The 27718-nt window shown below is 37.7% G+C and overlaps 2 protein-coding genes across 5 annotated transcripts in view; both read right to left on the bottom strand.

Moving 5' to 3' along the window:
* Positions 1-27718, bottom strand: part of LOC148658926 (cell surface hyaluronidase CEMIP2-like) — a 49834-nt gene that overhangs the window by 1907 nt on the left and 20209 nt on the right. For 2 of the 4 annotated variants that reach the window (XM_088640721.1, XM_088640724.1), the window contains 15 exons: positions 26661-26866; positions 26351-26420; positions 25945-26073; positions 24945-25030; positions 21580-21711; positions 21117-21152; positions 19080-19232; positions 18024-18201; positions 16224-16439; positions 9636-9844; positions 4251-4433; positions 3238-3318; positions 2935-3157; positions 1544-1645; positions 277-437 (listed from right to left, as the gene is read on the bottom strand). In XM_088640721.1, coding sequence (XP_088496847.1) covers positions 277-437; positions 1544-1645; positions 2935-3157; positions 3238-3318; positions 4251-4433; positions 9636-9844; positions 16224-16439; positions 18024-18201; positions 19080-19232; positions 21117-21152; positions 21580-21711; positions 24945-25030; positions 25945-26073; positions 26351-26420; positions 26661-26866 — 2165 coding nt within the window. The remainder of the gene's footprint in view (positions 1-276; positions 438-1543; positions 1646-2934; positions 3158-3237; positions 3319-4250; positions 4434-9635; positions 9845-16223; positions 16440-18023; positions 18202-19079; positions 19233-21116; positions 21153-21579; positions 21712-24944; positions 25031-25944; positions 26074-26350; positions 26421-26660; positions 26867-27718) is intronic. The other 2 variants (XM_088640722.1, XM_088640723.1) reach the window with 2 other exon arrangements.
* cemip (cell migration inducing hyaluronidase 1) overlaps positions 1-27718 on the bottom strand; it is a 78896-nt gene that overhangs the window by 45108 nt on the left and 6070 nt on the right. The window lies entirely within an intron of this gene.

The following is a 27718-nucleotide window of genomic DNA, read 5'->3' as shown; positions in this document are numbered from 1 at the left end:
ATGAAAGTCAAAATTTGAGTTTGGAAAAAAAGCATTATATTTTTGGAAGGACAGAGATTTTTGAGCATGAAAAATTGAAAAGAAAGTTTCTATCTCAAGTTTTTTTGCTGCACTCTTAACAGTCCCAGTTGCACAAAAAGTAAGCTTTATGATCTCTGTGGGCCTGTTAGGCTTTAAGTGCTGCTGCTGCAACCTAATGCACCATTAAAACAGATGGCCATGGATAACAATAAAATAGAGTATCTCATTATTGCAATACACTGCGTGTTGTCTGACCTGTCTTTGACAGCAGAGATGATGTAAGAGTTAATAGCAGTGGAAGCTTGAGATACAGTCAGAATTTCAAAGTGGCGCCTGCTTTTAATTTCTCCAGTGCATGCATCCACCACCACAAAAAGCAATCCTTGCTTTCTAAATAGGAAGACTTCATCATTCACCTAAAAGATAAAAAAGTGACTTGTTTACAGCTATAACATGGAATTTTTAATTAAGTAACTTACTTCAGAGACTTGAATATATGTTTTTTTAATCTATTCCATGTCACACACTGAATGTAACCCAGAAACAATAGTTGTTGTTAACAGTGATGCCGTTTTGATTTTTTATTTTAATCCTTTATTTAGCCAGATAAATCGACAGAACAAATTTTGATTTACAATGACAACCTGGTCAATATTCAATTCTTCACATCAGTTCAGGAAATTAATAGCAATAATTGTTGACGTGGCATCCTTAGACATCCACACAAACCACATGCTCAGGTCCCATAAAACCCATGTAATGAAATCTAATAGACTGCTATGGCACTGTAATATAACTAGGTCAAATTATTCATGTGCAATGCATTCTACCACATTAATGCACAGAATTCACTGGTCTTCCCTTGCTGCGCACCTCTCCTCTGTACTAAAAAGAAGATGATTATTTTAGTGGCTGAGAGTTCAGAAATGTTTTAGAATGTTTAAAACTAGTTTTAGAACACATTTTGACTTGACAAGCTCTATATTGAAACACTGTTATCTTTTTGTTTCCACAATGAGCATTCTAATCCTTCTTAACATGTTTTCTACCAAGTACACATTTGCTCTGATAATGTCAATTAACTCATCTAATGTACAGAGGGATTTTTGAAGTATTACCAAGAACTTTTCCACAGACAGTTCCAAATCTAGATCCTGTCTAAGTCTGGAGGCTTGTCTGGGTTAAAGCAGGGGATCTGAAGTGTAGACAGTGCACATGTCAGATTTGCTAGTCTAGCCTGTGTTGGAAAAACTCTTCTGTAAGCAGTGATGGTGTAACAAGAACTCTAAGCCAGGCAGATCATGTTACTTTAAGCTCTGTGTGTAGATTATTTTCCAGCTTCCGAGGAACGTAAGGTTCTACCCTCATTAAGCCCCCTTCAAGTAATGATATATTAAAAATTAATTCGAACAAGCAGCTTATTATCTCCTGGTCTCATGGTCAGATACTTCATATAGCAGCAGATCATTAAACAGCTCTTTGCTCATATAAAAGGCATCCATAATGAACCTTGATCACTTACCTTAATGAAAGCAGACTTTAGCCCATTTACTATATTGGCTCTGCTGAGTGAGAGAACCTGCACCCTCACATATTCTCTGAAAGGCTCACTGGAGATGGCAACCTATGATCACACAGTTAAAACCAGGGAAATCAATGAAACAGAAGTGGAAACATAAAGAAGCTCCACTTGTCATCACAGGATACATTAGTTAGAAGAACAGACTATGAGTCCTTTCAGAATTCTGTGACTTTTTAAAAAAAAAGTAAAACTTTTCAAACCCCACTTTTTTTAACCATTCAGCTGAGATTTTCAATTATTCTGTGGCAAACTGTACAACTCATTTTCATTATTTCTACTAAAGTGGATGCTCTTAATACATTTACAACAGAAGTGGCTGAGATGAAGAATTTTGCTCCATTTTGAAAAATGTATAAGCTAAAAATATTTTTTAAAGATAAATAAATTGTCCCCAAAGTAGAAAAAGGGATATGTTTCTTTAAAAATATCATTTTTAAATTTATTTCCCACACACGCATGTACTTATTGAAGAACCCATTGTAAGTGCTATAACAATATAGGTCACAAAGGTTTCTAAACCTGGTTAATGATTACAAATATCTGAACCGAACACAAAAAACAGAGGCAGAAGATACTTTTCTTTCAAGTGTAAGATCTAAGTATGTATGTATCGTATCACATTAAAATGAAATACAACATTACCGAATGCTACCAGGCTCAATGTAAACAAGTCAGTTTAATCATTGGTTGCCAGAAAAAACACTCTATTTCTGTTCACATAAAACATCAACAAATAAACAAACAAATAAAAATATCCATCAATGTAATATACACAACATAGTGCTTGGAACACTAATAATCCTGAAAGTCTGTTTTGTATTGTATAATTCTGCAGAATTGCTCAATTTTTGAAGGTCTAAAATATAATGGCAGCAGAGCAGTAGTAGTTTATTAAGTACTGTTCATTGCAGTTAAGGAGTGAACCCACCTTCCTGCCTAAACCTGATTGAAAACTCCCAAAGATTAGCGAACTGCTGCTGCCTGCTTCCCCATAGCTCCCTGCCTCCGGCAGGAGGGCACGAAGGAGGATAGGATAAAGGAGACTGAGACAGATCAACCCCATTGCCAAACAGATAATACATACCTCTCAAACTTACATAAGCAAATGGCAAAATCTGCTGTGTGCAATTTGAAAAACACTGTCGTTTTTAACACTGTTAAAAGCTCAAGATAAATTCAGCAATGTAACCTGTGCCAAGCTCGGAACATGCTTTGTAGGATTCCATCCGAGCTGGGGAGAAGATGGGGAGACGACACCGCTAAACCTTTCAGCAACAGACCCGACGGGCTGACAGCCTTTCAGGGTGCCATTGCAAGACCAGCCTCCATACCTGCTGGGCGCCGCACAGGCTGCAGGGTGTCCCCACTCGCTGAGAAACCCAGAGGCGCTTGGCAGGGATCCCGCGGCTCTTCACTGGGAAGGGATTGGGCGGGCAGGCCTGGGGAGTTGTGGAAACGGAGCGTGCCAGAATCTTGACTCTCTCGCAGCCAAGCTTGGAGCAGTAGCTGTGGCCCTTGCGTGGGTGACTGGCTTGCAAGTGCAGGAAGAGGTACCTGGCCATCAGGAGAAGGTGGTGAATCATATTAATTAGGCTGAACTAACCCTGCAAATCTGGGAAACTCATGTGGAGTACCTCCTTTGCTTGTGCCCCCTCATGACTGAACTGCTCTGTTCTTTATTCCCTGTGGTGGCTATATGTCTTTTTAATTGAAAGCTGGAAAGAAAAAAAATGTTCTCTATGAGTCATTAGGTTGCTCTCTCTGCTCTTTACTTATTGAGGAGCAACGGGATAGTGATGCACACGGTCACCGTCAGCCACTGTAATTAAACACTTTCCTCACACATTAATGAAGGATTAAAATAACTGACCCTGTCCCAATTTACCAAAGAGCAGACTACCCTCTGCCCTTGGTGTGGGAAAGGGCAGAAATGATGTAAGGTTTCTCATTTAAAATCCACATACCACTGCATCAAACAAAACCACTATGTTGCACAAGGACACAGAACAAAAAGTGACCGTCCTGTTACTGAAATAATTCTTATAGTTGTAAGACTGGAATGCTGCTGATGAAACAAAAATGCAGGAGGTGGTGAAATAGAAATTTAGCTTGGCAAATCCCTCAAGAATATTCCAACACATAGCAGCACAGCATGTTGAGGTCTATTACTGTAATATGTGTCTGCTCAATCAGAACTAAAGGGCAGCATAGACCGATAGAATACCACTTTAATGGAACATCTTAAAATAGGTGAATTTCTTCATTTAGTGCAATAATATAGTGCATGTACATGCTTGTCCTTCTATCCAAGGTGCAAGTCTATGTACTTCAGGAACCACAATATACAGTAAGGAATAACATTTATGACACCAAATTCATGCATCCAATCCAGGATCCCGAGATTAAAACCACGAAATTCTGGAATATCAGTGAATGAGAAACAATTGACTGCAGTATACCTTGTTTGGGATCTCCTGAATTTTGCACTGATATGGTCTATAAGTAGATGAAATACAATTTGATTGATCTATTTCTGTTATTTAAGCAGATTGATTCTGGTGGCAATTAGTACTTTTTCCCTACAGTTTGCTTTGTTAACCAATGAGACGGGCTTGCTGATGTTTGATGATATCTCAGATCCACTCACCCTGACTGGCTGTCAAAGTAGAAAAGCCTCTTGCTGGGATTCTCCAGAACTGCTTCTATTGAGGAGGCAGGAGTGTAGTGCTCCACACTGTGCACTTTCCCACTCTGGCGCTGGTTTATGTCCGATACAATCCTAAACGTTGTGCCTTGAGGATAACATAGGGCCACTTGAATCCAGTTTCCTCTGCAAAGCAAAACACTAAGTCAAGGGAGCCCAAATTGCTCAGCATTGATGACAACTGATGCAGCAGATGGGAAGATGTATCTAGTTTTTAAGCCTCTATGCAAGTAAACCTGTTTCAAAAACAATTGAGTATGTACAGTACCTTGTAAATATTTCCAGCGTAATTTTCAATCTATACCATCAATGACAAGTCATCTTACAGAAATTAAAGGTTTGCCAGCTGCTACATCTGTTTTTTTTCCCAGTTTAGTTGTTTAAATAAACACAGTTTCCAGAAGACCATTTTTCAGCAGATTAAAATCCTATCAACACGTATGAGTTCTGTCACGCAGATTGTCTGACAGTGCACAAGCAGTGTGATAAGGTAGAACAGATAATTGTGGAGGTTTAATGTCATTTGACTCACATCCAAAGAGCCTTACTCAACAAGTGATGAAAGAGGTACTTATTCCCCAGGGTAAGCTTAACTTGTGCTGTAACCCGTCTATATGTTCTGACACAATGGCGTGCAAATTATCCACACGAAAGTGATTAAGCATTGACATGCAAACAAATCAGGTTTACAATCGGGCTGGTTGAATTTGAATGCTTAACCTCCAGCACTGCTACATATTTGTCACATAGGTGACAGGAGACTTTCTGAACCCTCAAAAGTGAACAGGCAGCCATGGACCCCACCCCAGGAACAGCTTTTTTGTCTACTACATTAAAATAAAATGATCAAAGAATTAAAGTTTTTTTAATCTATCAATATGTAAACAGTAGGATGTCTTTCCTTTCCATTATTAAAAAAGTGGCTGCCAATCAATACTAACAGGACTGAGCTAAATTCTAAGAAATAACCTGGACGTCTTCACAGAATACAAACTGGTGTTAATTCTACATTCTGAGTACTGATACTGAACTGTAAAGCCAGGGAGAGCTCTACAACTTGAATAAACAATGGTAAAATGTAATATTGTTTACAATTTTGAATAAGGTGTAAAGACAATGAAGTTACTGATGTGTGGTTGAATACATCTTTCATTAGTCTGTCTGAAGCAGGTATAGATTTGTCCTGTTACAATATACTGTATATGCATAAGTCTTTAACATGGACACAATTTTCCAATGGACCATAACTGATGAGTAATACTTTAAGAACTTTTCCAGGATACTACACAAATGGATTACATTTGAGTGATGCCCTTTCTAGCCCTTCGAAACTGCCGCATTTCATGTAAGAATTAAATGGTTGGTTAGTTTTCTATCCTTGAGCCATGTCTTAGACAAGGCAAAACTGGATGCTTCTATTAATCTTATTAATTTTCCATGTGGGTGATAAGTCTACAATGTACTACCCTTCAAAAAGCTTAGATTGAGGACCAAACACATCTCTGAAAATGTCATTTGTACATCAATTTCAGCAGTTGCTTAGCGCAAACAACTAATTAGCATGGCTCTCTGTTGCAGGTGATACATTGTTTTTTGCGTGGACATTTCTTTCTTTAACATAAATAAATCTTTTTCATATTACAATGCAAAGACATTGTGTAGACATTATATTTTGTACTGTATATACAGTAGAACACGATTCCTCTAAAGAGAGATTTTTAGTATCCTATTTTTTTTTTAGTATCCTATATAGAGTGTTTAAATTTAAATAAAAATGTTTAGCATACTCTTTACTGACAGACCACCATCTGAAACAGTTGCATTTTGCATTGATTAGGAATAAAGCAATGCCTAATCTAAAATAGTTGCAAAGTTATACCAAAAATTAAGACAGCTTTGTAAGTTGTTCTGAAGGCAGTATCAATGAGGACAGCCACATTGTGGATTACAGTAACACCAGCAGAACATGGAACATGACATTTTTTATAAAGCTCATTTCCGTAAATTCTGCAATATTTCATGGCTCATTCCAACAACATGCTCCAAAGAGTGGGCAGAAAGGCTTCCATGATGATTGAAATCCTTGACAACAAATCTACACCTCCACTGAACACCTATAGATTTTCCTCAAGGTGCCACGGAAATTGTTAACTATTTTACACCATTCTGAAATGAAAAAAACACTTGTTATCAACATGTTACTGCAGAAACCCGTGAGCTTAAAATTGCACGCTCTGCAAGCTGCCCAAAAACCCCAAGGAAATCATTTCAGCAAAACATTTCAATAACATAAAAAGAATCTGGATGTCCATCTACATAAAAAAATCTGAAAACTTAATTTCAAATCTAGAATGACAACTTTACACCAATATCAAGATTTAAAACAAATCACAATCCTCCTATTCAAAAACAAAAGTAGTGTCTGTCCTGCTAAGACTTATCCACAGATTACATCAAATTGTAATAGGGAAAAGGGAGAAAGAAATTAGTAATCAGAGTTAAACATCTCTCTTTTATTTCTCCAAGCTTCAGATTCCAAGGCTGCCCAAATACCCTGGAGAACTGACTCTACCAACCTTGTAATAGTGAACTGCAATCCAACACAGAAGAAACAGATGTTAAAAGTTATGTAATAATAAAACAATATATGCCCGGGGCTTTCTTTGCATGCTGCTTAGGAAAGCAGCAAAAGTATGTAGAATAATATACTGTATAAGCACAAACAAAAGTCAATTTAGATGTAATAGGCAAGTCTTAGGCCTATGGAATAAACCCTCCCACCATGATTATATAAAGCAATTTGGCCTACACACCAGTTTAATCATTTGAAACACTCACTTTTCAGATCTTCATAAAATGTTTGCATTTCTGAAAGCAGAACTGCTCTCTACCCCTAACTCCAAGGAAAATGGGAGCTGAGACTGTTCTTTTGAGAAGTCAAGAACATTTTTCTGCAAAGGAGAGCTAAAGGGAAAAGAAGTCCTGTCATTACTTGCTCATTAAAAACATTTAAAACTTTTGGTTGAAGCCTGAATTCTTGTCTTTAGCGATTTCACAGACGCATATTGTAATAACAGGAGAAACTGTAAAAATATATTTACATAAACCTAGTTTTCTTCAATCCTTATTCCCTTTTATAAAAAAGACAATGTTTACTTCTTTGTTTTTGTTAACATGAACAAAGATGAGACATAATTCCTCTAGTCTTATTGAATAGCCATACTGTAACTGAAACTGAGGAATACAAGTCGTCACATTATGGAAAGAAATTGTGAAAAGAAAAATAAACACTGTCTAACAGATACTGTAGCAGATGTGTGACACCCCACTAAGAGACAGACAAATGAAAGGAGATATGGAGTACCCTCACTGGCAAAAGAGCAGGCACTGCCTGTCAAACAAACTCTTGAGAAAAGACTCTCTCAGTGATGAGCAATATGTGTTAGCCTCCATTGAAGTTGGCTTAAGGAACATGACAAACACTTCAATTCCCTCTTATGGCCATAACAATCTCCAGATTCCAAAACCCATTGAAAACTGGTAAAACATGCAGAACATGCAGTTCTCTCAAACACTAAAAGCCTCATTACAACCTCAGCTGAAGATGATCCCACAAGGAGAACGAGAATAAGATCAGGCAGCAGACGCTCCAAAAGTGTATACAAAACAAAGCATTCTTGCTGCTCCCTAGGGGCCACACATTCTCTTACAGTATATTATGAATGTGTTTTGCTAGTAAGAGTACACAGTATTATAGTCTTGCAGCTTGATTTAATAAACAAAGATAAAAATGCATATTTGCATACTCTAATACTGTTTAGAATCAAGTTCAACTCTATATCTCTAGTACCAATTGATTATTTCATTGATCTGTTAGTTTTTCATAGACTTATTAACAAACATTATTCAACTTCAAAAATATCCCACTTCACGGTTACTGTTTCCAATACCTTCAGCACCCACAGCACACATGGGAATTCAATACAGCCTCTCCTCAACTTGCTTACTGTTACATCAGACTAAACGGCTCCTACAAGTTGATCAATTTATGATGGACCCACACAGGCGGAAATGACTCTGATGGATTTGTCTGGAACAGGATATAGAGACACTGTTCCTCTAGGACCAGGGCTGGGAACCACTGCTATAGTCCATTATTCTATAATGACAATCGGTTTTTACATGTGAGTACGTTTGGCAAAGTATTTACTGCAGAAACTCCTGGTTTATGATATTACTGAAACTTTGTTTGCAGACCTCAGCTTTCAGTACTGAGTGTGGTACCACAGCCAGGAGGGTGATTTGCTTTCAGTGTGGCTACAAAAACTTTGCATTCACAAAATGATAGATACCAGCAGGATGCCAGATGAAAACTGGAATTTGCTGTTCTTGTCTTTAGGAAAAACAATTTGCTCTGAAACATTTTTCAGCAATTACCATGTCAAACTTTGACCAAATAACAACATACAGTACAGGGTTCAATTTAAAGATTCCCTCCTGCTCTCTCTCACCCACTCTCTCAGTGGCATAATGGGAAAAAAGTGTATACAGACAGAATTCTTTAGAAGTGGTTATCTGACCCCCTGGGCAAAGGTTTCAGTTCCCCACAATTCTAATTTCACTTTTCTCTATTGCTTCAGTGCCACAGAGAGTCATCTGGCATCTGACACTGCATCAAAAAAGGGTCCGACATTTACAATGTTTGTTTCCAATTCAATTCCCAATTATCTGGCGGGTATTGGATGTCAACAAAAAGTTTATGGAACTATCATATCAGAAACACCAATCGTGCTAGGCAAACCACATGGAAAAGCCTTCACCACACAGAAAGAAATGTTTATTTTGCTGGCAACCCAGGGAATTAAATCAATTTCTGTCCCAGACTGGAAAGACCTACACTATGTGAGTTAAGATGAAGTTATGAATTTGACTTTGTCTGTAATGTCTTTTGCAGTCTTTGTCAAAATTTAACTATCCATTTGTAAGCCAAAAAAACATTCCGGTCTAAAACGTGCAGTCACAAGGTACTTTGTGAGGGCCAAGTAATGCATTCTTTTAAAATAGGAGTACAATATCAGTACCATTTACCTCCGGTAATCAAAATAGCAGGAAGGATTTTTTGACAACATCCCAAACTTTACTGTCTCATCACAAAGAAAGGGTTATTTTACAGGGACAAAATGTACACCAAGTCATTTTGAATATGGAGGGGTTTTTTTCTTGGATTATTTTTTATAGTGACAGCCCTATTGTTTTTCTTTTGGTCTGTGCAGAACAAAAACTAGAAAGCCATGCTACAGTCACAGTGGTGTGAGATGGGTGAGCTACCTGTCGAAGTTGATCGGATAGAGAATAACCTCTTCAGGAGACACGCCCTTCCACTGCATGACGTAGGCCTGCTGCAGCATCACCACAGGCTGGTACTGTTGGTATGGTGCACCACGGTTCACGCCCTGCAGTGCCAGCGGACGACTGGAGTATGTCTCCCTGGCAATGAGGAGAGTCAGATTCTCGGGGCGCCGGGCTTGGATATACAGCTGTAGACAGAGAAAAGATTTATTTTTCATATACAGTACGTGTGTGTGTTGTACTCCAGCTTCCTGCCTCCTTGTTTTTCTCAGTGGTGGCAAGAGCTAAGGGGACCTGAGAGGGCGTATCAGATCATTAATATAAAAAAACAATTGCAAATGAATTCCCCCAGAAGACTGCCTCTCCCAACAAGCCAAATCTCCATTTCTGCCTCCCCTTTCAGGAGCCATCAGCCTCAGTGGAGACAGCATTAGCATGACACTGTGTTGGAAAAAAGGTGAAAAAAAGATAAAACTCTGAAACCAAAACTGGCAGCTTTTAGGTCAGTACAGGTTCATTCATGAAAGCTCCACAGCTAGGAGCTTTTACAAAATCTTAAATCTGGACAGGACAAATACTTCAAATCTGTGGGACACAGGTAAATTACAGTTTCAGGTTCTCAAAACTGAACTAGAAGAATATATCCTAACAAAAGGGGGAAAAGAAGACATTGTCCTCATAAAAAAGAGGTTGTTCCTTTATTCATGATGATTTGCAGGTCTGTGAATATGTAAAATGATCCCAGGATCGCAACCATTTTCTGAAGGAACTCAGGGTATCAGCTTAAGAAGCATGGCTGAATTAAGTGCTCCAGACTCCTACAGAAGTACAGTTATCGATAAGAAAAGGTCATTTGTCCTGCAACTCATAAATCTCATCATTAAACAATTCCCCTGATTCAAATAACCAAGAAATTATGTGATTAGTTATAAAAACTATTTCTTATTTAGAGTTTTTATGCTTTAATATCCACGTTATGAAGCAACTATGCATTGATAAACCCAATATATATTTGTTAAGACTTGAACATTTCTCTGTGGACATTTAAAAACATAACCATCCCCTTTTGATGCAGTAACACTAGAGTCTCCTATCCAGAAATGCATGACTGCAGAAATAGCTAATAAAATTCCTGCCACATCAGCATCTTGTACAAGTCTTTCTACACGTCTGTCAAATGTAGTCATGCAACAACACATTTGGAATGCTAAAAATGGCATGGAAGGAAAGACATGTACCATTTGCACGCATAGCCTGTTGAGACAAAAGCCCTGCTGATTCCTAGAGCACATGTCAAAATGAAGTTGTTTAAAATGTGTGTGATGGTTGTAAAAAGGTGCTACAAAGGTAGCCAAAAAATAACTGGGCAAAAAGCTGATTTTGGTAAACTAATATCCTCTCAAAACAAAATCATTTTAAATGGAAAATTATTATCTCAGGGTTTCCCTTTGCTATATTTTTAAAGGCTATAAAAATAGTAAAAGTCATACTCTCTATTTAGAGTTGTAAGACTTGTATTGCTGCCAGAATACCAAAAAGCCTCTGCTTAATGAAATAAGCCTTTAACATTGAAAAGGAACTGCTGTGACTGGATCTCGCTCAGGAAAGTGTAGCCGAATCAGACACATCTAAAATGGAACATTTAACTTTTTTAGAGAAATTGTAATTTGGGCCTTTTGTTTTATTTTAATCGTAATGGCACTTTACAATCTGCATTGCTGTGTTTTAAACAACATGTATTTATGCTGCTCTCTAGCATGCATGTCCAACACACCAGCATAAGCAGAATAACTTTGTGTTGGGCTGACCTTAATCTTCTCAAAAAAGATATTCTCAGAAAGCAAAGGCCATCCACTGAAGTCTGGCCATTGTTACCCCATTATTTTTCCTACATTGTTTTATTCCTTCAACAGCACTCAGAGTTCCAAGTGTTCTTTCTTTACACTAAGTACACATCTGTGCCGAAAGTATCTATGTACCAGCTTCATTACGTCCTATGAAAACTCCCTAGTACAGACACCAGACAATCCTCCTTAAATACCCAGATATTATATATGAATCATACTGACAAATGGCATATATTTAGTTCTGACAGTTGTGTAGAAAAGTTTTTATGACCCCGCCAAATAGTAAGCATGCAACAGCAATGTAAAATTCCATTTTTTGATTAAGTACAAATAAGATAAGCACTGCACAAACACCAGATAAGTACTGGAACGTTCCAATTTTTTTTTAAAAGGGCATTGTTTTCATTTTTACAGTCCACCTTGTTTTCAAAGCTTGTTGCCACTTGTCCTGAGACCTCAGCAATTGCAATGTTCAAGAATCCCTGTGTTTAAACAATTAAAGATCATTTTTAATGCTAAATATATCTTCTGATTAAACAGACTTAAATTCAAACTTGGAATTTGGCAACAGAAAACAGTTCAGCAAATCCATCTGACATGATGGTTGTCATAACAAGGCTGCAAGCTAATGGATCATTCCACCCACACTGCAGCAAGGGCTTCAGAACCATATTTTGATGAGGTGTTTAAATTTAGGAATTTCAAAACAAGAAGAATGTGACCGTCTGGATAAGTATGCTGTGTCTATAAATTAAGACAAATCATATTTACATAGGACATTTTATACAGCACCAAATGGAGAGGAGAGCTTTGCAACAGGTTACAGTTCACATAATTCTGGATTCTTCATATAAACCCACCACAGCTGGCTCTATAAGAAAGCCAAACTTGAACACAGAGAATGAACAGCAGAATACAGAAAATACATTTTGCTTCCTCTACTTTTGTCCCATACCTAATTAATGGATATATTATGTAATTTCCTTTGATAAAGTACCACTTTAAAATGTATAATAAACAGGACATACAAGTTTATAGGCTGATTCCTGCTTATAATTAACCTCATCTGTGATATTGATAGTATATACTATATGTAGTACAGCACCCAGTAGAAGTGGTGCAAACACAAACACAGCAGTAGTTTGGCTGGGCTATTTAATAGCAACACCTGGTAGCTTGGCTTTGTGAATCAAGAAGCACCAGATGCTCATATGGAAGGGAACAAGTAATAGGTTTATTGCATGCTGAAAAGAGAAGAGAGAAAACACAATGTTTTGGCTGTGAAGAGGGCTGAAGAAGAAGGCTTCACAGCCGAAACGTTGAGTTTTCTCTCTTCTCTTTTTAGCATGGAATAAACATATTACTTGTTCCTTTGCAGACTACGCATGCTGACGCAGCTACCCACTTGAACTGCTCATATGGAAGGCTGATACTACAGTTGTGGAAAAACTTGGAAACTCCAATGTTCAGCAAATTATTTGAATATGTTAAATAACACATGATTTTACATGTATTGATCTATCTTCAATGGACAAGTGCCATTCTCAGCAGCTGTCTTTCTCAGAAGCAGAATGCTGTGTGCCTGTCTGGTCAAGATCATCGCATACTCACAGAGTACACACCCAGCTGAATGCCACCCTGTACATTATCACTGGAAATCTATGCTCCACCCCACTCCCTGGGCTACCACACATCCAATGACTCACAATAACCCACAAAATGCTCAAAAAAGGTTCAAAATGCTCCTCACCTGCAACTGCACGAGGACATACTTAACCCTCCCGGGCTCAAGAATGGTAATCACTGGACTTAACAAACACACACCTCATCAAATGCCCTATCCATCAACCTCCTGGCTTTCACATTCCAAGAAAAGAGTGGTCCAAAGTGTTTTAGGAATGGTCATGGTCCATGTGTTACCAACCTCTATAGATGGGGAATAAGTGACAATGATCTTCAGTAGGTTATGGTATGGGCTGTAAACCAGCCAGATTCATACATCATACCAAAAGGAGAATTTGCAAACATTAAAGCCTGGGCAAAAATCTTACACATATTGTAACATTTAATATATGCAAATGCAGTGTATTAGAAGCAGGTACTGTAAAGAAAAAAAAAACCTTTACATATACGTAAGTGAAGCACTACGATCAAAGAATATACGTATGAAAAAGATTTAGGTCTTTAAATGGTACTTATATGGTCACATTATTTACATCTTAGACACTATAGAGAGGTAACAAAAGACAAATAATGTTAATCTGAAATCTGAAATTATGCAGACCCTTCCTATGCCATCACACGCCATTTTTAATTGTCAAATTAAACAAACATCTATATTTTTTCAAACTTAATATATCATTCAAAACCTGAGTGCTGAAACTGAAGACTATGGACAGGCTATATTACAGTAAATACCAAAACTAATGCATCCCTGAACTCAATATTTGGTGAAGGAAGAACCTTTGGTAGCAATTACAACCACAAGTGGTTTAGGGGGAAGTGTTTTCTTGGCAGATTGGCTCAAGCTCTCTCCTGTTGCTTGGGGCTCATTTATGGACAGTAGGTTTCAAGTCATTCCACGTATTCTCAACAGGACTTTGACTTTGCCAGTCCACTCATAGAATTTTTGGCGTTTTTTTCTATAATGGTTTCCTTCTTTCCACATGGCTATACAGTCCAGGTTTGATTTATGGAATTTTGAAGGGACACCCTGATCTATGCTGGGTGTCTGGGTAGTATTTTATACTTTCCATTTCCTTTCCATTACCTTCTTGATCGGCTTCACCATGTCCAAAGTGTGACTGTCTTTGAATTTTTGTGTATCCTTCTCTTTCTAGAACATTATCCCAGAGCTGTTTTGAAAGCTCCTTGGTTTTCATGGTTGAATCTTTACTTGAATTTCACTACTTGACTGAAGCTCCTTAAAGAGACATATTTATGTAAAAAGACATATTTATTCTGAACTCATATGAACTTTATTGTATTGTATTACTGTACGTGTACATGGATGGTGGCTCATTAGTGTTATTTTGTTTATCTAAATTAATTTAGGTTTGCTACAGCAAAGGTTTGAAAACTTATGAAATAATTATTTTCCATTTTCTTCCATATTAACTATACTTGTTTCTTTTCTGTTTTTTTTTTGCTTTGAATGTGTGTTGCAGATTGTGTATAGAACAAATATTAATTTCTACTACAAAGTGTCATAGCTGCAAGCTTTAAAACAACAAAACTGTGAAAACTATGCACTGTGAACCGGGTCTGGTTGCATTTGCAAGGCACTGTATTGTTCAAAGAAGGATTTACTAAGACCTCATTTAGAATGCTGTGTACAATTTTGTGACCACATCACAAAAAATATTGCTGCTCTGGATTAAGTTCAGAGAGGAGCAATCTGATACAGTCCTAGACTGAAAGGAAATTTCTACACTGACAGGCTAAAAGCATTTAACCTTAATAGTCTCGCAGAGAGAAGAATATGAGGGGAACTGATTCAAGTATTCAAAATCCTCAATGGAAATGATAAAGTCAACCCAGTGGATTTCTTCAGAATGAACAGTGAAACATGAACCAGAGCACTCAAGTGCAGACTTCTTGGATGTGCATTTAAAAACTAAGAAAAGAAGTCACTTCTTTATACAAATTGTGGAACAAACAATTCAGCCATATTGACATAGAGGATAACCTGGCTGCTTTAAAAAAAAACGGCTGGATGAGATCCTCAGATTAATTAGCTTCTAATAACCAAACGAGCTAGATGGTCCTAATGGCTTCTTCTCATTTCCATATATTTAATTTATTGGAAAGTATTTTTCCTCTAGAGAAACGTAGTGCATTCATATCTGGAGTCAACCCTAAGTATCTGACTTGAAACAGATAAACTAGTATAGTATGTACCAACATAAGTAACAAAATTCATGTATTCTAAAATAAGTACTGACAGGCAATAGATAATGCAGATGTGCAAAACATCTGGCACAGAACATAAATTTGATCAAGATCTTGATATTCATTGAATGATTGCAAAACTGGAAAGGTTTGGGATATACTACATCTAAATGTAAAAATGCATGCTGAAAATAGGCTTAAGGCTTTGGAATCACTACAATACACTTCAGGTCAAATGAAAATCCCTATTGATTTCTAAAGATCCTATCCCCATGGGGAGATATTTTGGAGCTTTTAATCCATAGCATTTTTCCCCCAGTCATAATTACAATCCTGTGGTGTAGCCAATGTGTTGTATGACAGCAAAAAACAGGTTTCAAAATTCAATAAGGTATCTGTCTTCCTAAATAAGTTTCCTAAAACAGAATTACAGTTACTAACCCACATCCGATTGAAAGAAATATAGATGTATTGAAAATGATGCTTGCTCCTACTTTCCTTAACACATAGCTTTGTAAACGTCAATTCAAACCCCAACACAAGATACACTTGTCAGTTTATTCAAAATGAGCATGGAATGGAATTACACCTCACCATCAATGAAAAAAAAATGAACATTGCTCTTTTAGAAAACTCTTATATAAGCATAGTGTAACATTCCATTGTTCCAGCAAAGGGCAATAGAGCAGAAAGCCATGACGATCAAAGAAGGGTAAAACATACAGAGGGCTGGCAAGGCATAATAGGAACAATGGGAAACTGGACTGTGTAAGAATGGTAAATCCATAAACACTATGAGAATAATTTCTCCAGAAAACAAGTGCATTACCTGTGCATACTGTCCACTGCATATAACGCCATTCCACCTGGGTACAGTGAGGCAGCCAGGGTGATGGATGAGGTAGTTGTCCACTCTGGCAATGTAGGAATCTGGGTATCCGGTTACTGATCCATCCAGGTCATGAAAGATGGAGGTTTTGTCCCCATCTAGGTCATTAGCACCAAACCACTGGCCTGGCTTGCCAAAGAACACATTCAGGCCCACCTAATCGTAAAGCAAAGATACCAGATAAAAAACAGATCTATCTCTACAGTAAATATGTGCAAGATTCAGCTGTTCAGTCTGTCACGAAGTGCCCAAAACTGGGCAACAAATATTTGGAGAAAGTTTACTTTCTCAAACAGGTGGCAAAAAAGACAGACTGTTTGGCACACTGTGACACAGCTAGAAGGGTCTTGTTACCTTTAAAACCCAATCCAAAAGTGTAAATGCAGTTATTTGATCCTTTCATTAGAGCCTTCTCTTGGTGTTAGCTAAAAGCCTTTTCTTAAACAGATCATTTTGCAACAATAGCAGAAAGCTGGCAATAATAGACATGAAATCCAGCTTCTGAGAAAATGGGAAATAACATTCAAACCTCAAAAGTGTCCAACAAATTCACAATCAGCTTGGGCATGACACTGGCCTGGGAATTCATACAAAGCAACTGCTTGAGCTTTTATAATCTGAGCAAGCCTGGCATACGTTTAATACAGACTATAGTACAGAGTGAAATTAATTAGCGCCAGTCATTCTCTGCCAAGAAAACAGAACTGCTATTGTTGCACCTAAAGACTTTTAGTCTAAGCAAAGGGGATAGTTTAAACGGAAAATACAGAATGATGAAGTAGGAGAGTCCAGGATCCGCAAGGAGAGCAAGCCTCTTCCTCTACAAAGTAATTACTTTGAACAATTAGAACAATGGGTTTTGTTCAGGCGCTGTTAGACAGGAGCATTGAATGCCAGAGGCAATGAAATGAAGACATCCCTATTAATATCCACAAAGAACTAAATAAAAGCTTACTAATTATGTTACATGTGTTGTGCTTTCACTTTTAGAAGGGATGGGTTTTCTCCTGCATATCAAATGCTTGTTCAGTGACCTATTTTTCTTAATATAGTGCAGACAGACTGTAATCCAGCCTTGTTCTATAGAAACTGATAGAAGTATTAGAAATGTACTGATCCATTCTTTGACTTACATCTCTGATTACTAACACTTAATGAGGTGAACTATACAAGGCTCCCCATATCAGACATTCTTACACTACAATGCATTTCTCTGTGCAAAAGGATAGGACATTGAAGTTCTATTTTGTGATTGGTTTGTCATGAAAAACAGGCTTTAAGAAGTCTATGCATCTGTTTTAATTTGTGCCTTAAGCAATTCTACAAGAATGCAGTCAACAGTTCCATGAAAGGGGACACTGACCTTAAATTGGCTCTACAAAAAAGTAGGAAATGCAATTACAGATCATTATGACCTCTATACTTTCTGCAGCGCCATAAATAAAAACATCCATGTCATTCTTTAAATATTTTCTTAGTCCATGGAGGATATTTTGGCTGTCTTAACAGCTGCTGTAAGCACTCAAGATCTACATGAACAATGTACAAATAATTTTAGGATTGTCTAACCCATACTGGAATGAAACCTAGAGCAAACAATTATCATAAAATAGGGACAGAGAGAAAATGATTTCAAAACCTCTATAGCTGATATATCTGTGTTGTTGTGATATATTTTAATATTCTCTTTGCAATGTGTTAAGGGGTTAAGAAATGGAATAGGACAGGTAAAGTCCTTACACTTCTTTCCATCTTGACAGAGGACACGTTGTTCTGAGGGCTGACCTGCCAGGCGTTCTTCATGAAGAATCCCAAGGCACTGGAATACCTGTCTGCGGTTGGGGTGAACTTCTTGAAGGAGCATTCGGTCAGTCTGACAGGGCCATCATAGATCTGGAATCCACGAATTGGAAAAGTCCTTCACAGTACAAAAAAAACATAAACAATTGTCATTTTCTCAAAGCACAAAGAGTCACAGCCATCACCAAGATTTAAACCATCCTTCTGTTTATTTCTCAGGGACCAAAATCAGGGGTCTCCTACCCAGGTGTTGGAGGGCCCCAGTGAAATTATTCTTATAGGTTATCCTAAATCACTTGGTATTTAAGGACTTGGAACACTTCTTTGAGCAATTAGTCAACCAAGCAAATAATGTTTCAATGAAGGTGACACTAATCCTTGAGGGATGAGGGCTATTCTGATTTCTGTTTTAATTCATCCATTCATTTATTTTTTAAACACATTATCCAGTACAGAGTCTTGGGGGAGCCAGAGCCTAACCTGGCAAGCCATAAGCGCAATGTGGGGTTCCATTGCAGAGCACTCACAGATACACACACACTAACACCAGTTCTTTCCCAGAAGCCAATTAACCTACCAGTTTGTCTTTGGAAACCACCGAGAGGAAACCCATATGAACAGGGGGAGAACATAAAACTCCACATAGATAGCACGCCAGGAATTAAGCCCAGGGTTCCTATGCTGTGAGGCAGCAAGGTTAACCACCGTGCCCAATTTTGTTGCAAATGCTCTCTACTTCTCTACTTTATTGAACACTGCACCTACTTAATTGGTTCCGTAGTTAAAGTGTTCCAGGCCCTTCAAGATGAATGGTTTAAAGGCTCCATCTACTACCTGCAGGAATGTGGCTCTCCAAGACCAGGGTCGAATGACCCTGCTTTGGAACACACTTGCAGGAGAACACAAAAGGCATAGGACATGGGATCTGTGATCTTTAAGGCTGAATTTCATCCAAAGCCTGAAGGTAAATTGTTAAAAATACATTAAAAAACTCACTTGTTCCTGGGGAGGGTTCTGTATTCTCCATTGGCTCCCTCACCCCAGTAGCTGTTCTGACCTCCATGGCTGCCCACATTACTGCTCTCGCCGACAAATATAGACTTGGTCACCTCCAAGCTGGAGCCCTCATCAGTTGGGAAAGTTCCATCACTATTCACAGAATGATAACAAAGTGCTGAATGAATTGCAGGCTAAATTAAGTACAAATATTCTGGAATGCTAAAATCTGATACGTTTTAAATACTAGGAAATGAAATATGTAAGATATGTTAGAGCATTCGTCATAATGTACACTGTCTTATGATTCAATGAAAGCAAATGTCAGGGTGTACTCTTAGCAACCACTGTCCTGGAGGGCAAAAAGGAACACTCAGTCATTCAGCCATCTAATGTGTCTAGAAAATATCACATATTACTGAATAATTCTGCATACAGAAAGTTTACAATAAAGCAACTAGCAGTGATTGTACTAAGAATGTTCTGCATGTAGAACTGGCTAATTCAATATCCTGCTCAGAATTGCCTGGCTCCAGGACTCCTATAAATTCTCCACCTTTTTATACATAGATAACAGCTTATCACATTCTGCAACTGCTCCAATGGCGTTGTTAAAAAAAAGCAGAGCAGAGCATTTATTTTCTTGAAAAAAAGGTATCTTGCAAATTCCTACAGATATGCCTCTCTTAAATCTAATCATACTAGTGGCTGATAAAACACTGCAAACTCCAGCTGTTCCCCAGACTGAAAGGTGAGAGGCCTTTGAATGGTGCCCATTTAACCAGTGGAGGTGCTCCTTTCATGATAAAAGTAAGCAGACAAAAGCAGACCCTGTACAGTACAAGGCTGTGCTTCAGTTGCATCAACTGAAATTGTGCTACAGTGTAACAAAAACCCATTCATCAGTCCATACTTTTTTAAAACATGTATAGCCTTGTAGTGTATAACCTTATCTGTAAAATGTGTAAATTTTAGTGTTTGGACCGCATTAGTATTTTTAATACTTACATGCTAAGCTCATTTTAACTTACAGATTTTTGCAATTTTCTGTGTTTCTCACAAAAATGATCAAGCCTTTTAAAAGATCACTTTTAGAGTAAATATTGCAGTGGATAACAATAAATATGCTGAGCATCACAAGAAACGTGTCAATCCACAGTATAAAAGTATGCATTTAAAAAAATAAAGCGTGTAGATTTTGAATACGCAGGTGATGTAACATGTTCAATGTTAAGCATGGTGAAAAACTGAGAAACACACAGAAAGGAACCAATATACTCTGCTAATCAAGAGATCAATGCCTTCAGAGCATTGGTATGCTGGATGCTTGACTAAGTAGGACCACTGCTGTTTACCAAATGAGGTCAATGAATGACTGCAATCTGGGAGACCATGAGTCATGAAACCTCACCAAGTTTGGCATCGAGATGCATGGTCCATTTTCAAGATCATTTTCATACTGCCATTTCCCCTGCACTTCCTGCAGGCTCATTCTGCCATTACAGCATCCTAGCACAATTACGACTTTCACATGAGATGGGAGAGACAAGTCTGCTATAGCGATCCAACTCTCCAGACATGAGCCCCAATGAGATGGGCATCGTGGACCCGGAAACCAGTGAACAGCACTGAGAAAATAGGAGTCTGAACCTGCTGCAAAGTACTGTAGGTGTTGCACATGTACAGCTTGTATTGATTCTAGCAGTGCCCACACAAACTACTAGCCTAGTGACCTTCACTATAAATCCTGTTGATGACAAATGTAATGTAATGAATTTACCCACAGTATGTCATGTCTGTTCAATAAACTGCCAGTGCATCTGCTATAAAAAAAAAATTCCAAGATAACTTTGTGAATCTGTTGCAAATTAAGAGTGATAAGTTTCTTTTGGTGGGCAGTATGTATCAAACCTTTCCAGGGGAGTCATTTTGTATTTTTCTAATGCAGGAATGGGGGGAAAGAATACTGCCGATGCAGCTGCACTGCTAATTAGTTTCATAATTCCTTAATTCCTTATATTATGTCAAAAACAATACCTGGCAAGAGTGAGGCCAATGCCATTATCAGCAAATCTGAAATGAAGGCAGAATCAGAGCATTAAAGTTTAATTTCTAAAATCAGCAGAATCACACAACACATGATAATATTTCAAAGTTTTAACCAATATGTTCAACTGGAAAAAAGACCAATGATACATTGCAATATTTCATTCATATGAATTGCAGGTTTTTGAAAAATAAATAAAGTACTATAATAAGCCTGAATTTATTAAAGATTCAGCCTCATGTTGTGCATGTCTATAATCATCATTTTTGAGTGCCCTTCTTCCCCATGTTCCTGTTCTGAACTGAATCACACACAGCTGGGCTTTTATATTTCCATAGGCGCTCAAAAACGAAACCTTAAACCCTAATCTGCTGCTTAAGTAGCTGTTTATGGAAACTACTGATAGATAGGAGGCGCTGTGGATGAAAAGGGAAAGAAAAAAGGGAAACGTACCCACAGTTTTGGAAAGTGATGTCCCCACCTCGCGCCCAGGCTCCATGGTCATTATTTTTGAAGGCTACCAGCCCGTCAATGACAGCAGGGACTCTTGGCTTTGCTGGATCTGCATCTTGGTGAGGACGGTACCTGGGACATCACCCACATGAGACACCTATAACCCTGTTGTCACTGTATGATATATTTGCCTTGCTAACCACTTCTACTGTCAATTACCAGAGCATAGCGCACCTTTTTGGCTCCAACCAAAAACCAACAAACATCTAACAACTTACATCTTACAAAATAACTTACATCTTATCAAAGTGCTCTCATTTAAATGTACGAGGGCAAAAGGGATCTTAGACACAGAAATTATTGAAAGATCTAAGGTTTATGTTGCTTTAGAACCTGGAGATAAAGCAATCGAATTTTAAAACACAGAGGCACAGCTATCATCATAATACAGATTTATACACAACAAATGATTTTGTTACTCACCATGGGGTTTTCAGTAATACAATGAGAATGGGTAAGAAAATAAAACCAAGCCTTCATGCAAAACGCAAAAACATTTTAAATGAGTTTATTTTGCCTTAATGAGAAGAAAACCCTTGCCTCCGCCAAAACAATTATTTTTCTAAACAGCATGTGAGCTCTTTAAAAGCCATTTCATGGAGACAGAGAGAAACATTTTTTTAAACACTGGAAGTGGTAAATTATTGCTGTAAGCAGATGATTAAAAACTCTCATATGTGCTTTTACATTTGCATAATGCATTTGTGTCTAGGATTTCATTCGATGTTTTTTTCCGAATTAATAATTTGATTGCACTGGGGAATGTAATCAATCTGACTGTTACGCCTTCAAATACCACAGAGGGGGTAGTACTAACGGTATAGAAACAAGACTGACCAGAATTAATAAAAAGGTGAATAAATGGAAATAGGAGGCCGCTGGCTAGGTGAGTGCCATGTGTGGGATGGAAGGGAATGATAATGGATAATGCCCTGGGATCTGTTTTTAACTGGCATGCAACTCAAATACAACGTCAAAATGCTTCCATCTCAGAATGTGTTAAACATTCATGCGGAGATGTACAGTATAAAGAGCATAATGGTTTCACTAAAGCTACAGGTGGTATCTGCTTTAATTAAATGATCATTATGACAATGAATCTATAAAAAAGTGTATATTTTTTTCTTTTGTGAGCTAATGCATGTCAGGGCACCTAAAGCACAGCTGTTGTAATGCTTCAGGAATAATGCATAGGCGTGAGTTATTTAAGAACAGATACAAAAGAAGGCTATTCAGCCCATCTACAGTGACTATCAGAAGTATTCACTCAAACTTACATTTTATTATAGATTACATAATGTGGAATCATAATGTATTTAAGAGGAATTTTTTGCCATTGATCAACACAAAAAAACTCTATACTGTGAAAGAGAACACAAAATCTACAAATCACGCTAAATTAATTCTAAACAGAAAACAGAAAATAGCTGATTGCAGAACTATTCACCCGCCTTAAGTCAATATTTGGTAGAGACACCTTTAGAGAAATCACGGTCATGAGTCTTCTTGGATAAGTCTTTACCAAGTCCAGCTTTGCAAATCTGGACACTGCAATTTGTGTCCATTCTTCTTTGCAAAGATTCCCTCAAATTGGACAGAGACCAACGGTGAACAGTAATTTTCAACTCCTCCCACAGATTCTCAACTGGATTGAGGTCCGGGTTCTAGGCTTTTTGTTTCTAAAACACTGCATTGTGGCTTTAGTTGTACATTTTGGATCCTTGATCTGCTGGAAACTTAACCTTCTCCCAAATCCCAGGTCTCCTGCAGACTGCAATCTTCCCAAGTCTTTCACATCTTGATGTAGTGAACTATCCCCATATCATGCTTTACGGTATGGATGGTGTTCCCAGGACAATGTGAAACATTACTCTTGCAACAAACACAGTGCTTAGTGTTGAAGCCAAATAGGTCAACCACAGACCTGTCGTCTTCCACTTCGTCTCAGAGTCTCCTGCATGCCTTCTGGCACACAGTAATTGAGATCAGATGTGAGTTTTATTCAACAATGGCTTTTGTTTTGCCATTTTCCCATGAAGCCCAGATTTGCAAAGCACCCGGGCAATCATTGTCATACTGTACGCAGTTTCTACCATCTCGGCCAAGGAAACCTGTAATTCCTTTAGAGCTGTCTTGGTGGCCTCCCTGACTAGTGCCTTTCTCGCTTGGATACTCAGGACACACTGTTCTGCAGAGATTCACAGTTGTGCCATATTTCCTACATTTCTATATAATAGACTTTACTGTGCTTTGGGGATATTTAATGCTTTGGAAATTTTCTTACACCCTTCCCCCGACTGCTGCTTTTCAATAATCCTATCCCCAATTAGTTTTAAATGTTCCTTTGTCTTCATGATGTCATTTTTGTTGGGAGTTGTACTAATCAACTGTGGGACCTCCCTGAGATACAGTAGGTGTATTCAACCTGAACTCCTTAATTTCAAACGTTGACTCCATTCAACTAATTACTGCATGTGACTTCTAAAACAACTGATTGCACCACAGACTAAGTGTGTCAAAGCAAAGGGATTGAATACTTATGCAATCTCTTATTTTCTGTTATATATTCTAATTAAATAAGGAGGATCAGTACATTTTTTTAACTTTATAGTGTTTTGGGTCAAAACCCAAAGGGGACTTTTGATAGCCACTGTAGCCCATTTGTAAATTACCAGCTAATTCCAAGAATTTCATCCAGCCTTTTCTTTAAGGAAGCCAGGATACTGACTTCAACAATGGTTGGGTAGCTTGTTCCATACTTCTACAAGCCTTTGCGTAAAGAAGTTTTAAGTACATTTTCATTTACTTCCAACTTCTTATTTCTCTGTTGATTCTGAAATCTGCTGGGTTGACTTTGACTTCATTTCCTTTGAGGATTTTGAATACTTCTGTTTTGGTATGGTCTGCAAACTTAGTAATAGTTTATGAACTGGCTCTAGATCACTGATATAAACTAGGAAGAGCAGTGGTCCTGGTATAGATTCCTGTGGTACTCAGCTAATTGCATCACCACCATATATGAGCATTCTCCCCTGTTCTGTTTTCTCCTTTTTCTATCCATTAATCCTTTTTTCTATCCAAAAACACACAATTCACTGAATGCCGACCTCCCGTAATTTAAAAAATAATCTTTTAAGAGGAACTATACAAATAACCTTCTTATGTGCTTAATATAACATATTGCAGTCTCTGTACAAGTCCATTACAGTAATGGCTCAGGAATAAAACAAATAATTAAGAAAAGCAAAACAAGTATTTTGATACAAGTCCAGATAATACAAAGTGACAAACTCAGGAAATGGTACCTTGCATTATCAATGGTGAGATACTCTCTAGGATTTGCAGCACTGGCATTAGATGTCTTCACTCCTTTCCCAATGAAGAGTCCAGCCTGCAGACAGTCAGACACACAGGGACTCACAGCTACTGACAGCGGAAAACAAAGGACTCCTTGTTAAGGACACAAGCTTCAAACTTTCCTTCTCCAGTCATAGACATGATAGACCATGAAGGATGGAACTACTGCTCTGAACCTAGAAGGAAGAAGCTGAATAACAACAACCTTATTAAAACTTTAACTTAAAGGACTCTAGACACCAAATGTAAAACATTTATTATTCCACAGATGTGCTCTTTAATTTACTAAAGGAAACTTGGACTTCATAATGTTACCTTTCTGTACACTAAAAACCACCTACCCTACCACAGCTATAAAGATCGCCACATTCTGTGAAAAATATATACTTCACTATCATTTGATCATCCTAACAACGTGTCTACCTTTCTCTATTACCCCATTGTCAGACGAATTCCTTCCATTTTAACAGTTTTGGCAAGCATGATCACTGCAATTTAGAGATAAACAGATGAAAACCTGACATTACACCTTGCCTTTCAAAGCTTTGTAAAAAGAAGCTACATCACTGGGACGAACTATAGGACTTCAATGTTGCATCACTAGTTTCTTTCTTAATTTCTTTTATACATAAAAACTGCAATTTTGGAGTGAAAAAGTAAGTTTTGCAAAACCTCAATGAGTATGAGTTTTGTGTATCACCACTTTCTGAGTTAGAATTTTGAAATTACAGGATGTAGCATTATAGCTTGAAGCACAAAGCATTATAAGTTAAAATCTATCAAATTAAAAATATTTACTAAGCTCATGTTTAGAAAACAACATCTTTGTAAAAATCTATTTTTTATCTACTTTCTGGAAATATGGTACCCTTTTAAGCACATAAAATAATTCAAAAGAGGTAGTCTACAGTCAGATTTGAATTGGAGATGTCGCAATATGATACATACTTTGAAATTAGAGTGTACTCTGTTGTTGTAAAATATTCCCAAAGGTGTCAGTTCTGTCTTCCCCTCTGGGTATAAGCCTTCAGATAGTCCAGTGGGAACACGATGAAAAATGTACCAGATTCCAACATCCTTCACAGAACACACATAAAGGAAGTTAGTGCTTTGTCTGTATACATTACATCAAAACACAGGTTAACTAACCCCAGAATTTTAATAATCAGAAATAAAATTATATCATGTACTGTTTTTTTATTGCAGCATTGGTTCACTAAATTATTTTAAATCTTCATTAAATTAAGTCTTGTTACTGAACAGGTTTTGATAAATGAGGAAATGCGCCCGTATGAATGTTAAAAACCAAAATAATTTTTGTTCTGATTTTTAAACTTAAATTAATATAGCATACCTGTGCCCCCGCAGCTGCATTGTTAATTAAATTATTATTAGGATTTGCAATCCAAAATGTGCTGACAGCCCTAGAGAGGAAATGAAAAAACGCTATGATAAAAGCAGTAATAACTAAACACACACACAATGAAACCATGCCACTTTACTTTTTATGAAGATTGCTCTGGGGCTGGCTGTCATTTGTTTCTGTAAACTGAAGCTCAGCAAGTTGTCTCTTTACATCCTGTTCTGCCTGACTACTCAATATCTGTAAACTAGTACCCCAGGACTAATTTACTAACTGCTGTTGCAGCACAGCACACACTCACATGCAGTCAGTGCTCGGCACAGGCCTGTAGTTTCCAAAAACATTTTTGCGAATCCTAAGGCACATGGGCTCATCTCTGTCGGTAGGCAGGATAGTCCCTGGCTTTGTCAGGAGTCCCAGGTTATGATAGAATGTGTTTCTCTCTTCCACGCCATCTTCAAGAAAGAAACAGTGGCCTAAGGTGTCATAAGCGACAACATCTTTTACCTGTGGAAAAAAAGCCATGAAAAACAGGACTCTAAAGGAAGCATATTTTAACTGTAGCAAAAATGTACAATCACACATGATCTTTAATAAAGTACTGATTAATAATCACACTAAAAACAAAAAGTATGGAATTGGCAGAACTATTAGTATGAATGCTAGGAGCTTATTAGACCTCTTTTCAGAGAACAGTTTTAAAAATCGGGTAATTTCAAACAGTTATATAGGATGTTTTGTCACTGTCAACCAAGATAAAATATGGTTCTAGGCACCATATTTTCTAATCTACAATCCCTGTGACAGTATTTGTATGGAGTGCCTCAAAAACAAAGCATCAAGCCCACAAGAGCTCAAGATCAAAAAGTGAAACACCAAGAGTCACAGTGGGCAATGGTTGGCAGCAACAATGCAAAACTTCAAAAGAAGACTGGTACATGCTTTCAAAACAGACAAAGCAGACCTATCGAAAAAGTTTTAACTTGTAGTAAAAAGCCCATTTTGAGAATTCGAAACATTCATGTAGAACCTAATTCAGGAGTCTCAAACTCAGATCCTGGAGACCTTAGTGTCTTCTGGTTTTTCTTTCAGCCACATTCTCAGTACCATAGTTGGTCTAAATATTTAATACCTGCATACCTGTAATACTTCTAACAAGGTTCTAAGGGGATTTATAGGTAATTGTAAGTGAATGCAATATGTAAAATACCTTAAGTAAAAAACAATATAGGACTAATTTATGGAAAGATAGATTATTGGTTTAATTGACTACTCAGGCTGGAAGGGAAACCAGAGAATACCAGGCCCTCCAGGAAATTTGTAGCCCCCTGATCTAAAAGATTGCTAGCGAAAGTTACA

Source organism: Lepisosteus platostomus, chromosome 7 (assembly GCF_059453375.1).
Source record: "Lepisosteus platostomus isolate fLepPlt1 chromosome 7, fLepPlt1.hap1, whole genome shotgun sequence".
In the NCBI taxonomy this organism is placed as follows: Eukaryota; Metazoa; Chordata; class Actinopteri; order Semionotiformes; family Lepisosteidae; genus Lepisosteus; species Lepisosteus platostomus.
Note: the sequence above shows the minus strand (reverse complement) of the source record. Positions and strands in the feature narration are given on the sequence as shown.